Consider the following 13,921-nt stretch of genomic DNA (forward strand, 5'->3'; position numbering starts at 1 on the left):
AATCCCATTGACATCTCGTTCTCAGCTTCCATGGTAGGAATTGTGTTCTGATGCTGCTTTCTCAGCCCCATTTTTGGCCGTAAGTTTAAGCCCAGGACCCTATTGCAGACAACTTCTAAACCTCAGCAGAGGGCACAGTGGGGCCACAGTTAGGATCCACCTACCCTTAGCCTTCCTCTTGACTTCTATCCTAGCCATCCTGACTGCTGCCATTCCATGACTGTGCCATGTCATGCTTTATGCTTGTGCCTTTGAATGTGCTGTTCACTTTTTGTCCATCCTTCAATATGAAGCCCCTCACCAAAGTAAATCATGATTTCATCTTCCTTCAAGATCCTACTTACCTGTTACATTCTCTGTGAAGTCTTTCCCAATTCTTCCAGGCTGAGTTAATATTTTCTTCCATCGTGTTCCCATGGCACTCTGTTTAGGTCACTTTTAGAGTGCTCAGGGCATAGGACTGCCATTAGCATTTGCACTTTGGTGTCCACAAGCGTCATAAACCCCTTCCCATCACTTGGCTTTCAGAAGGGGCAATAGTATCTACAATGTGATCATCACCCTCCTCTCCACACCTGGGTTGTTTGTACCAAGAGTAAACATTTGACACAAAGCACCCAATCCACAGGCACCCCAACACTGTGACTGCCTTCTACAAAGGATTCTGCCTTCTCAGAATGGCCCTCTGGAGATGGAGAGTTGGCCATATTCTCTCGATTGAGAATTTGCACTCAGAGGAAAAGAGGGAAGTTCCAGTTCATTGTGGTGATCAAAGCTGTGAGATCATGATATAATGTCAGGGCTGGTGACTGTGCCGGGCTGTGTGTAAGAAAATAAATCAGAGGAAGCCCCTTGGGAGATAAAAGAAGAGGATGGGCCCAATGGGCAGAAGGAAGCAAGGGTGAGAGAGACCAGGTGGCCCGGGGAAGGTGGGAAGAGTGGGCTCAGTTCCTGATGGCTTTCAGGCTCCTACGGCCTGGTGGCTGTGCTTCCTGCCTTGGGTTCCACAAGATCCCCCCACCAGGCCTTCGCAGCATTGCCCCATTCTTTGAACAGGTTTAGTGGGCTTTTGGATCACTTCCCCCACGTACACTGTGAGTTTTTTTGTTTGTTTTGTTTTGTTTTAGACAGAGTCTTGCTCTGTCGCCTAGGCTGGAGTGCCATGGCACAATCTCAGCTCACTGCAACCTCTGTCTCCTGGGTTCAAGCAATTATTGTGCCTCAGCCTTCTGAGTGACTGGGATTACAGGCATGTGCCACCATGCCTGGCTAACTTTTAAAATTTTTAGTAGACCTGTTAGCCAGGCTTGTCTTGAACTCCTGACCTCAAGCAATCCACCTGCCTCTGCCTCCCAAAGTGCTGGGATTACAGGCATGAGCCACCATGCCCAGCCTAGACTGTGAGTTTCTTGAGGTCAGGAGCTATGTCTTGCTCTTCTTTGTATCACCAGAGTGTCATTCAATATATTTGACATGCTCCTAAATTGTTTGTTGAATGAATGATGAGTAAATGAATGAGTGAAGACATGTCTGTTGGTAACAGGTGCAGGGCACTGTTTTCCTAGCTGGAGTCTGGCACGGCCAATGCCTTTCTGATACAGAAACCTCCTTCTTCCATAACTACCACAGCTTTTACTACTATTTACATCTTCCAACTTCGCAAAGTTCGGGTTTTGACAAGTGGCATTTTCCTGAAGTACTTCTGCTTAAAATATACTGGGTTTGACACATTGGCACCTGAGTGTAAGAGGTGGTGACACCTTCACCTGAGTCACATCTCCTCAGAAGAAGCCCACTGTGGCCCCCTGGACCTTCCACTGAAGAAACACAGGGAGAAGCAAGCTGTACGTAGAGAGATATAAGTATAGCTTTTATTTTTTTTTGAACCAACCCAACATTTCCACTGGCAACTGTCAACATAGCTTATGACATGAGCATTGTTTCTTTTTTAGTTATTTTTTTCTTAAAAAATGTGTTTAAAATTAACAGGTGTTTTTTTAATTTCTCCCCCCCCTTAGAAAATGTATTTATGTCAATGCAGAAAGCCTAAAGATCCGTGGGCAGTTTTGTGATGACATCTTATGTCTGTTTATTTGCATGTATGTGTGTGTGTGTTAAAGCCAGGTCTTCCCACATTTGTTGGGAAAAGGTCTGTAGGGCACAGAGATCTCTTTCTCTAAAAACCCAGGCTCCACAGGACTATGACAACTAAGATTCCTCTTACTGGAGCAAGAACTACCCCATAGGCTGGAAAAAGAGCTTCATGAAGTTTAAAAACAAGCAGGAACGTGGGAGAAATGAGGAATTCCAGTTCCTATCTTGTAAAAATGCTTTCATATGTGACCTGAGGGACCAGGAGAGGTGAAGGGAGCCCCTTGTTCTCTTATAAAATCTCTAAGTTTTTACACTACTTCAAGAAATATAGTCAGCCCTCTTTGTATAGAGCATTAGGAAGCAAGAGAGTGGTGAAGGTGACATTCCTCAGGCACATTGACATTTAAAATACAAACTTTTCACTTAAATCTCTCACTGGTTGGATATTTCTTCTCTCTTGCCTCAGGTACAAAGTCAAAGATACTAAGAAGGACTGAATCCCTTTTGTTCTTCCAGTAGCCCTTTGTCATCACACACCATTCCTATTTTTGTCCCATCTCTCCTACTTGGTGGGTCTTCCTGCAGAAGGATACACAAGTGGACATTGACACAATAAGACACACAGAACTGGAAAGACTTGGGCAAAGAGGGACAATTGCTTTTTGTATTTGACTTGATTCAACATAAGTATAAAAAGCTCCTCCTGCACCAGTTGAAGCTCCTGTAAGATCTTTAGTACTCTGCATGGGTGAGTGAGCTTATTTCTACCCCAATGCCATCACTCCTCCCAAGAACTCAGAGAAAACAGTGAGATGGGGAACTGGATCTTGATGGAGCCAAGGGGTGGTGGGAGAGCGTGTGTCTGAAAATTCATGTTTCTCTCTGTTGGCTCAGACCTGGAATTCCTTCGTGGCACCTTTTTCACTCACTTCAGAAAAAAAAAAAAAAGACAAAACAAAACAATAAGCAAAACCTAATGGCAAAATGAAAGCAACCACAATAATGATTACAATGAAAAAAGAACCCCACCCTAGCCACATGAATGTGACTCATTTTCATGTCTTATCAGCTGAGTGAGATAATAGGGACATATGGAATTGGGCAGAGAGGAGAAACCCTGCCTCCAAAGAAATGAGAGGCAAAGGAATAATCAGAAGGTGGAACAGAAGGAGGTGAAAGGCTCTGACCTTTGCTTTGGGTCAGGGATATGAGGAGGAGATGGGGTGGAGGTGGATTTGTTGCTGTTGTTTGTTTGTATTTAATTAAATACTGTGTAAAGTTGGTGATTCCTCCATTGTTTGATTGATTAAGACTTTGCCCTTTCAGTTCATTGCCAGGGCCTAAGTTGGGTGAAGTTCCTGGGGCTTGGGTCCTGATGCTGCCTCTCTAGGGCAACACAGCCTGGAGAGGTCACTGGTGGGGAAGTGCCCTTCTCTTAGGAGAAGTCCTAGGCCTGCCCTGTCGGAGGCTCTGTTCCACGGCTCAGAACCCCTTAATGTAGCAATAGGCCTCTAGTGTGGCAAAGAGTATGTAGAGGAGCCACAGGCTTACAAAGAGCCATGTTGTGGCGAGCTTGCAGCCACGGGGGCCACCAAGCTCCCCTCCCAGGTGTGGCCGCCGTCGGTACAAGAGCACGCTGATGCAGACAAATGCAAAGATGGTGAAGAGGGTGACAGAGAAGGCCAGTGTGCCAGCCGATACATGGAACTCCTGTCCCTGCAGAGCCCAGTAGATGGCGGCCACGGACCAGGCCAGGCCGATGCCCAGGAAGACGTTGACGGCATTGCTGCCCGTCACGTTGCCAATGGAGGCGTCTGCATATACATCCTGGAGGGCAGCAGCTTTGCTGGCAAACGTATCTGGAAAAGAACAGAGACACATGGGAGCTGGCAGGAGGCTAAAGTGTGCAGGGTCTGTCTTCCAGTATGCCCAAAAAGCAGCTTGAGCTGGTGGGCTGAGCCCAGGAATGAGAGACAAGGGCTAGGGGTCCACTCCTACCTCCTAGCTCTGCCACAAGCAAGCGTGCGGCCCTGGGTAGGTCACATCCCTAGTCTGGGCTTCCCATCCCTCATCTGCAGTGATCTAAAAGATTCTGAAGGGCTTTCCAGTTCTGATATTTACTGAGTGGGCTTATTGTTCTCCTTTGACTACTTTTTCGGTAAGGGAAGTTTGCCATCCCATAATATCTCCCCAGGGAACCTTGACACCGTGGGAAGCTGCTTGGAGTAGATGCCTGATTTTAACTGTCATATGGGGCATTTATTCACAAACCACCAACAGTTATTGAGCAATGCCTACTGACTCAGCACTGGGCGAGGTACTGGATTTTGGGGACAGAAGACATGCTGGGGAAGCATGATGGGGACATGCAGGGTGAACTGTGGATTCAAGGAAGACAGGGCTCTGTCTTTGTGGTTTTTATGTGTATCACAGGACTTTGCAGGGTGTTTGACTTTAGATGTTGGTACAGATTGTAGCTATAGGGAGGACTGTCAGAGACATCTAGCCCAATCCTTTCATTTTACAGGTAAGAAAAATAAGGGTCAAATAATTTACCCAAGGTCACATAGGATGTTAGCAAGAGACTTGACCCTAAGGCCCTCAGGTAAGGACCCTTTCCATATCATCAACTATATCCAAAGAACTTCAGCCAAAGCCACTAAATCAGATGAGTGGATCGCAGGATAACCTTCTTAAAGCCTCAAATGCTGTTAGCTGTTGTCTTGGCCAATTGCAAGGACTTGGAGCTGCCTAAAGATATCTGCCTGGTTTGCTTCATTATTGCCATTATTTTTAGATCTCCCAGAGAAAACCTCTTACCCTGTCTTGCCTATGGCCTTGTTTTTTTGTTTGTTTTTGTTGTTGTTGTTGTCGTTGTTGTTTGCTTCTGATCCTCTGATATTTCTTCCCACCTCTATGCTTTCCCCCTTATTTCCTCCCTCCCCTCTGACAGTTCAGGTCCCCCAAGGCTTGGAGAACAGAGATCACAGGGCATCTCATCCACAGGCATTCCCGGGATGATCCATCTAATTTCCAACCTCCTGATGCATTTCCACGATAGCTAAATCTCTTGCATCACTAATGGACAAATAATCCCACTGGCCTGCGCTGGGGTTTTGGAAAGAGGTTTTCCTAGAATTTGATGTGAATTCAGCTACTGTCTTGAAGGATATGTTTGCTTGGTACAGGAAAGATTTCTCTTGGTCCAGCCAGAACAGTCCTGTCTGATGAGATTTAGCCTAACCTCCTGCAGGAGGATGCGCTGTTTCTTTCTGGGGCAATTGGGATGCCAGCTCCCTGGCAGAAGTTCAGAGTTCAGAGGCCCCAAAGCCCCTAACTGAATTAAGTAAAGAACCTGGGCTAGTGCAGCCCCTCTCTACCTGCTAACTCTTACATTCAGGCCCAGCTTTCATCCTTATGCAGTACCTTTGCTTTTTCTTCTTAGGATTTAACAAGATAAATTTCATTATAGTAGTTAAGTGTTATCTCCTTCAGTAGATTATAAACTCCATGTGGAGAAGGAAGCATGTGTATCTTGCCTTTCACTATAGTTCCAAAAACTAGCACAATACTCTAACAGGCATAATACGTGCTTAGTAAATATTTATTCAACAAATAAAGGAATGTCTGCCCCTTTTTGTTTGTCTTTGAGTGTTCCTAAGAAAAAGAAAAAGTATGTAATTCATCCTATAAAAAGATAAAAGCTGTGGAGCTTCCTTTGCCTATTCTGCTAGGAGATGCTTTGTACTCACAGTGTCCTTCCAAGTAGAGGAGGCCAAGAATGTATGCGGGCATTTCTCCTTTGATATCTTTGAGTTAGCTAATCTTTAACCTCTCAGAGATCGCCAGAGGTAAATAGAAGGAGAACAATATCTACATTCTTTTAATTTCACTGTTTGCATCTATTCACATAATGTGGAGGTTAAGAAATTGGACCACTTACTTGGGCATGTAGCTTAACCTCTGTGGGCCTCAGTTTCTTTGTCTGTGAAGTGGGGATAATAACTTACCATATTTAATAGGGCTTTGGGAAACATTACAGGGAGAAAATGTAAACGTGTAAATTGCTGAACACACATAGTGTCTGTCACGTTGAAAGTGCTCAAGAAATATTAGCTGTCATTACTAATGTCATTAGTTATCTCTTTGATTGACTTTTGTGCACTTTAAGGGCAGAGGCTTTGTTAAGTTCAGATCTGAGATGGTATGGAAGATAATCAGATGGAGTCCAGGGGTCATTCGAACCAGGTAAAATCCTCTTTGCAAATTCAAGCACCTCTCACTCTCACCTGGGACAGAGGTGCCAAATGCCACGAAAACAACAGCTGTGACTGAATCCTTGAGACCAATGGTGCAGCCGAAGTGCGAGGCCAGGTCCCCAATGATGGCGGTGAGCATGCCGATGATGAGGATGGAGACGGTGAAGCAGGCCCAGCCGTGGCAGTACTCTGTGGGGGGCACACAGGCAAACAGCACCTTCCAGAAGACTGTTAGGAAGTGCATGACGTAGTCAAAGCAGGAGGGCAGCCTCTCCTCCCCGGATTCATCCTCATCCTCATCCCCTGCTGGAGGCAAGATAAACGGGCAAGAGAAAGGGGAGCAAGGTCAGATAATCATTCATAAGAAAGTCAAGCCCAACCTGCACCACAGGCATCATCCGCTAGAAGGGGACTCCAGCTGTCTTCTGGGCAGCTGATGGGGGCCAGGGCCAGGATGCCAGAAAATAGTTGGGAAACAATTTGATATGCCTCACCGGTCAATTTGAATGCAGGGCACCAAGGTAGAGTGGGAGAGAGAGGGCCAGGGAATAAGGAAGAAAAGAAAGAAGGAGATTAAGATGGACAAGACAGTGGAGCAGAAAGAAAGGAGGATGCAAACCATCATTCTCAGCAAACTAACTCAAGAACAGAAAACCAAACACCACATGTGCTCACTCATAAATGGGAGCTGAACAATGAGAACACATGGACACAGGGAGGGGAACATCACACACCGGGGCCTGTCAGGGAGTGGGGACTAGGGGAGGGATAGCATTAGGAGAAATATGTAATGTAGATGACGGGTTGATGGGTGCAGCAAACCACCATGGCACGTGTATACCTATGTAACAAAACTGCATGTTCTACACATGTACCCCAGAACTTAAAGTATAATTTAGAAAAAAGAAAGAAAGGAGAACGCACAAGCTGCATTTTGTTGTCTAGGCAAAGAAAAGTGAAATCAGTTCAGCATGGCCACTCTTCACTGGACACCAGCAGGGCTCCTCTCAAATTTTCTGACTTGACTGCTGCAATAACCATTGTGACTCTGGTCATTATCTGTCCCCTGAGGGATGGCTGTCATTCCAGATCATGAGAATATACTGCAGAGTCAGTGCCATCCTCCAAATATCTCATGGGAAAGAGCAGGATGGGCCTTGATTGTCCTTGCCAGGAATGTGGGCAGAGTTGCCCACTCAGCAGCCCTGGAGGGGAGGGTGTGCTGAGGCATGCCTGTGCCTTGCCAACGGCAACCTCTGTCATGTTTTGGCATAACCGGTAGAAGCTGGGTTTTGAAAGAACAGGAGTCAGAACAGTTGGGTTCTCATTCCAGCTTTGCCATGAAGAAAATCTGTAAGCTGGGGTAAATAATCTCTTATTTCTGAACCCCAGGCCCCTCCTTTGTAAAAGGAGCGGGGTAGATGATGTGGCCTACATTCCATGTATTGTCTCAAAGGGGCACAGTCAGGTCATCAGAGGGGGAGCTAGAAAGATCTAAAGCAGGCAATGAGAAAAGTGGGGCAGCTGCAGCAGCAGCAGCAGCAAACCTCTCTTCCTGGCTGTCCTTTTGCTCTGGCTCTGGGGCCTTGGGGATATGACCCTGTGGGTTGCTATGACAACAAAGCCTCTCAATAAAATACAAGGCCAGTAGTGCTCAGCAGTGCAAGGAGGCCTCAGTGGTGCTGAGGTGATAGTGACGGTGGTTGGGAGACCCTTTCCGTCCTTGTTCCAACCAGCAGTCCCCACAGGCTGCTAGGACTCCTGGCTGTGCTGTGGGTCGTTATCGTGGGAGCCTGTCAGTAAATGCCGAGGGAGGGGTTTGGAATCATCCAGGGTGTTTTGTTGGAGAGTCGATGCAACACATTTTATAAACTCCTAACTCCCACATCTCTAAATCAGAATTGTCCCACATTTTACAGAGGGGGACCAAACAAAAGAAAAGGAAGAACGACAGAACTCAGAATTTATTGAGTTTGGATTTTACACAAGACTCTGTACTTTTCTACCTTTCTGAGAAAGGTAGCAGTAGTTCCCCTTTGGGATGAGGACATTGAGGTCAGAGAGGGTACATTGTTCCACTTCACACAGCAGAGCAAGGCTTTGAAACCAGAGATAGCCATGTTTTTCAGTTACGCCACGATTCTTTTCCAAAGTGATCCAGTGAGGCAGTAGGCACCTAGGACTAGAGCTGGGAAGACTGAACACACAGACCTGCCCAGGGAATGGCCGACTGTTTTTTTTTTTTTTCTTTTTTTTTTTGAGACAGAGTCTCGCTGTGTCCCCCAGGCTGGGGTGCAGTGGCGCAATCTCGGCTCACTGCAAGCTCCGCCTCCCAGGTTCACGCCATTCTCCTGCCTCAGCCTCCAAGTAGCTGGGACTACAGGCGCCCACCACCTCGCCCGGCTAGTTTTTTGTATTTTTAGTAGAGACGGGGTTTCACCATGTTAGCCAGGATGGTCTCGATCTCCTGACCTCGTGATCCACCTGCCTCGGCCTCCCAAAGTGCTGGGATTACAGGCTTGAGCCACCGCGCCCGGCCAGCCGACTGTTAACGTGGCTTTACGCTTCCTTCTCAGAGGTTGCCTGCTTCTCCCAGCAAGGCCAGCCTGAGACGCTTCTCACCTGCACTGACGGTGATGGCCTCCATGAACTGGTCCCTCCAGGAATGGGTCCCCACAACCAAGGCCAGGTTTGTCTTCTTGATCAGTTTGTCCACCGTAGTCTGTTAGGAAGAGAAAACTCAGAACCATGAGGTTAGAATGCTCAGAACCAATGAGGAGTCTGGTTCTTCAAAGGAATGAAAGATGCCCTGTCTCCAGGGTGTTCTGACAGTTATGCATGGAATGGCCTTGGGCGATCTCTTTTGAGGCAATCCTTCTATTTCCCTTTGTTTTTGGTTGTGATCTTTTTGTTTTGTTTTGTTTGAGACAGGGTCTCACTCTATCACCCAGGCTGGAGTGCAGTGTGCAATCATGGCTCATTGCAGCCTCAACCTCCTGGACCTAAGCCATCCTCCCACTTCGGCCTCCTGAGTAGCTGGGACCACAGGCATGTACAACCATGCTGAGCTGATCTTCATTTTGTTTTATTTTTTGTAGAGATGGGGTCTCCCTATGTTGTCCAGGCTGGTCTCAAACTCCTAGGCACAAGTGATCCTCCCACCTCGGCCTCCCAAAGTGCTGAGATTACAGGTGTGAGTCCCTCGCTGCCTGGCCTGGTTGTGACTTTTGAAATTGGCTAGAGTAATACAATAAAGAATAATAATAATGATGTTAATATATCTTGCCCTGTAGTAGTGAATTTTAATATTTTTGCTTTAAAAATACAGTTAAACAGTAGTGATAATACATCTCAGGACTTTCTAGCCCACTTATTTCACATTCTATGTTATGTTTCCTCACAATATTCCTAGCATACAAATGGCCAGCACTATTTGTTTCATGTTACAAATGGAGAAACTGAGACCTGGGGTGAGTAAGTGATTTGTTCAGTTTCAACTTCACATATTCACTAGTGAAAGTGGAAAAAAACACCCCAGGTCTTCTGCCTCCCACTTTAATTTATTTATTATTCAATTAGACCTCACTGTTTGCCTGACCTTGAACTCATAGGACTCTTCGATGATGACTTCTAGTTTGGGGTGTTCACCCAATACTGGCTTTCCCATCTCTGCTATCCTCTTGGCCTCTTCTTCCTCCATAGTCAGCTTCCTGTCTGTCAACTCTGCAACAAAACAAAATCGGACTCACTTTAACACCTTTTCCATTTCCTGAAAGGATACAGCTCAGAGTATTAGACATGGGCAGTGGGTATAAAGCAAGTAACTCTTGGGAATGGGGAGTTTATATATATATTTTAGTGCCTCTTTTTATGAAGTACTAAACACTTTATAATCAGACCATGAGAATGTGCCTTGCAGGCTGGGATAAGCATTCCTCTTTCTCTTTTATATGTGGGTGGACAACCTGATCCAAAGGTCTCCTGAGAAACAGCATCAAGTGAAGTTCTCAAGACATTCAGTGAGATGTTGGGGAACTGGGAAGAAAGGGCAAGTGTTTTGACTCTGAACTATTTTGAACTGTTGGGCCTGTTTGTTCAACCACTTCCTGTAAGAGTTCTTGAAGGTGCAGAAGCACATTTATTCCAAGGAAATGTCTACTGGTTTCACAGCATCTTGACTCATTTACCAACGGTCCCTTCTCATGTTGAACAGTTTTTTTTTTTTTTTTTTTTTTCCACTTTGGCTGGTGAGTCCATTTTAAGACCACTTCTCCATGAAGACATGTTTTCTGGATTAGAGTGAAATAGAGATTGAATCTTTTTATTCCCCTTTGATTAGAAAATTGCTCTTGGCAGCTTGTTTCTTTCAGAGCTCATTTAAACATCTTCCCATCCAAGTCCACATTCTCACAAGCAATTAATTCTTTTATTCAGCTCCTTAATTGTTTTCATTCCACACAGTAAACCTCCCAGGGGAATCCTGTAGTCCTTGGATAATCTCAAGGACAAAATGGGTCAGAGGCCAAGAAGGTCTTTTCTCTCTAGCTGGGGAATTGGTGAAGCAAGGGGAGTCATGAGACTCCAGCTCTCGAGTTTGCAAGGAAAGAAATTCACTGAAAAGACTATAAGCCAAGGGTTTAAGTTACCAAACAGAGGGCCTTATATTTTATGTAAGAATTTTCTTAGTTGGCCTGCAGGAAGATGGTATGAGAGTGTGCGGAGACTTCCTGAGCTCGCTGTTTTGCTCAGTGTTTCGGGCACCAAACACAGAAGGCAGTCCTAAAATGTCTGGGAGCTGTCCGTGGTGCTGTCCTTCCTCTGGTCCTGGTGGCCACTTTTGGAAACAATGTTTTCTCAAGGATCCATGTCTTTCTGCATATTTCCAAGTCAGCAGACATCCTCTAGCAGCCTGACTTCATTTAGTCTATTGAATTTGAGTCTCTAATTAGTTAATTCTGAAGGTAAATCTGGGTGAATCTAGGGTTCTGGCTATGAGGTCAGCAACCCTAGAAGCCAGACTGTAAGCTACTCTGGGAAAAAGCTCTTAGAAAAAGACACACAGATTCCATACTCTTTTCCTTTACTTGCAGGTTTAAGCACCATATCACAATGCCTATCTTAGCAGTGACAGTTTTATTCCACTCCTTCCTCCTCAATTCCCCCATGTCATACTTTACATGTGACACAATAACTTTATACCAATATAATGAGCTCTCCAGTGACATATAAATGTACCTGTCTAACCCCTTGTCCACCTATCAATCTAGCACCATATCCATCTGGCAGGATATTGATCTACTTACTGACCTGTGCACCCACCCCTGTGGTGACAGTCAGTTTTTCCATCTAGCTTTCTGCAAAAAATCCCATTGGCAAATAACCAGTCCTCTATCTTTGGATCTCCCACAGTCCCACAGAGGCTCTCTGTATATATTTGTTAATTGACTGAGTCACACGTCTCTAAGTTAATTCTAGTTTCTAGTTTCTTGGTTTGGCAATAATTCCTGCCTTTTTCTATTTTTGTCACGATCATTCCTTTAAATTCAAATTTTGTTTATTTCTTGAGAGAATTATAAGTCTCCAATTCAGACGACCATAGTGATTCTGATCACTTGTTTATGTGACTCCTCAGAATTTCAAGTAAAAAGAATAAATGGCAGGTGATCTAGATATTCAGATTGAGTAAATAAACTCTCAGTTCTAGGAACAGGAAGAGAGGCTGGAAGGGGAGAGAGAGATAGAACATGAATAGGATGGAAGATTGAACAAATATTGGAAGGACAAAGAGCTTGCCAGGCCAGGCAAGAATAGAACGTTGTGAACACTCTGCAGAGTGATGCAGCTGGTGCTCTTCCTGCAAGGTGCCTGAGCTTGGGAGGGTGGCTCAGAATGAACATATTCACTCTCTGTCTTTCACCACCAGGCACATTAATCATGTTTGCCTGTCCACCTAGGAAAATTAAAACCAGGATTTGAAATTTCCAACGGGTTGAAAGGCTAATCAAGTGCTCCCAAATTAAAGATTTGCAGATTGAAAGAGCTAGGAAAAGAAACATTTCCTTTTTCCCATTTTAGCTTCTATTGATGTTTGCAAATCTGTTAAAAGTAGAAAGAAACTTAAATTAAATCACAATCTTTGTTATGCATATATGTGGGGTGGGGTGGAGGAAACAGTTGGAACAAAGAAGGCTTACATACCTTCATAAGCAAGAGGATGAGTGAAGTGGAGAAGAAAAACCCAGTGCTAGGAAATCAATACCCTGGGAGAAGAGTGAAGAACAGAGGGTTGGGGATAGCCCTTATCTTGTTGGTATAAAAAGGAAGCAAAAAGCCAAGGAAGCTGGAGTAATTGTGTTTTCTCCACAAAATAAAAAGGTAGGAGTTACCTATATTTTTTTTTTTTTGTTTAAGGCTCCCAGAAGGCAAATGTCCTTACTATGTACACCACCCCTTCCTGAACCCAGGATGTAGCCTGTAGGTGACTTTGAATACCAACGAACTCTGTAAGATGTTTTGCCTCTTAAGTGACCTTAACGTTTTTTTCTGTGTTCAAAGAACTGATGAAATGTAAGATGTTCTTTTAAAATATACTGAAACTGTCTTGTGTAGGCCACTCTGCTTGTACAAAGAGTTATAGTATTGCTAGACATGCTGACAATGCTTTCATATCTGCTCATGAAGTTGAATGTTGTTTATGATTGGTTTCCACTCACGCAAGCATACTCTCAAAGTAGGTGCATGTCCTCTACAGCATCTAGATTCTGCATGAGAATCTCTCCAAACTAAATTCTCTAAAATTTATATTTCCAGCCAGAACACTGCCCCAACCCCCCATCCTAATTCACCTCATTCATGGCACATAGGACTTTAAGGGTCAATGACAAATGAACCAAAATTCTAGCAATTTAAGGCTCAGCTGTGATGAGATGGAAGAGCTCCAGGACTGGTAAAATTCCAGATTATTTAAAAATTGCTTTTCCTATTCTCACAGCAGGTTTGGTGATTTTCCCTGGAGCTCTTGGGATTAAAGCATTTTTTTTTTTTTCAAATCCTATCACAATTACGTTAGGAGATTCCAGCTCTGAATCTCACTGTCTCTTCCCCCACAACATGAGATGGCAGATGAATTAAGACTCAGGAGAAGTCTATGACCCACCATCTCCTTGGTAAGCTTAATTTCTCTTCCTGGTCCCAGAGAGGATCAGCTATGCTTTTACCCACATCCACATCCAAGACAGAAGTGATGCTCAAGGAATTGCCTTCCTCACAATTGCTTTCTCATAATTGCTTCATGTGGGAAAATAAATCTCCCAGTCCTTGGGAGAAATTGTCAGGTTAACTTGAGCCTGCAGTTCTTATTCAATAAATCAAAGGACATTGATCTTAAACCAAATAACGGCACTGGCAAGAAGTGGAAAGAAAAGAGGGGGACAAGACATCTCTTACCTGGAGATAACAGGAGCACTGTTTGCAAATGGATACCACACAAGTGGAAGAAAGAAAAGGAAAGAACATTAAGGTCCCATCTTGAAAGTATTCCCAGGTTTTGTGGTTGCTGGCAGCATAAG

General features: G+C 44.7%; 1 protein-coding gene across 4 annotated transcripts in view; it reads right to left on the reverse strand.

Moving 5' to 3' along the window:
• Positions 1 to 2,628: 2,628 nt before the first annotated feature.
• Positions 2,629 to 13,921, reverse strand: part of SLC8A3 (solute carrier family 8 member A3) — a 139,401-nt gene continuing 128,108 nt past the window's right edge. For 3 of the 4 annotated variants that reach the window (XM_007987138.3, XM_007987141.3, XM_073011113.1), the window contains 4 exons: positions 9,952 to 10,076; positions 8,976 to 9,075; positions 6,384 to 6,659; positions 2,629 to 3,953 (listed from right to left, as the gene is read on the reverse strand). In XM_007987138.3, the coding sequence (XP_007985329.3) occupies positions 3,577 to 3,953; positions 6,384 to 6,659; positions 8,976 to 9,075; positions 9,952 to 10,076 (878 nt within the window). In that variant the 3' untranslated portion in view covers positions 2,629 to 3,576. The remainder of the gene's footprint in view (positions 3,954 to 6,383; positions 6,660 to 8,975; positions 9,076 to 9,951; positions 10,077 to 13,921) is intronic. The other variant, XM_007987143.3, reaches the window with a different exon arrangement.

This window comes from Chlorocebus sabaeus, chromosome 24, assembly GCF_047675955.1.
Source record: "Chlorocebus sabaeus isolate Y175 chromosome 24, mChlSab1.0.hap1, whole genome shotgun sequence".
Taxonomy (NCBI): domain Eukaryota; kingdom Metazoa; phylum Chordata; class Mammalia; order Primates; family Cercopithecidae; genus Chlorocebus; species Chlorocebus sabaeus.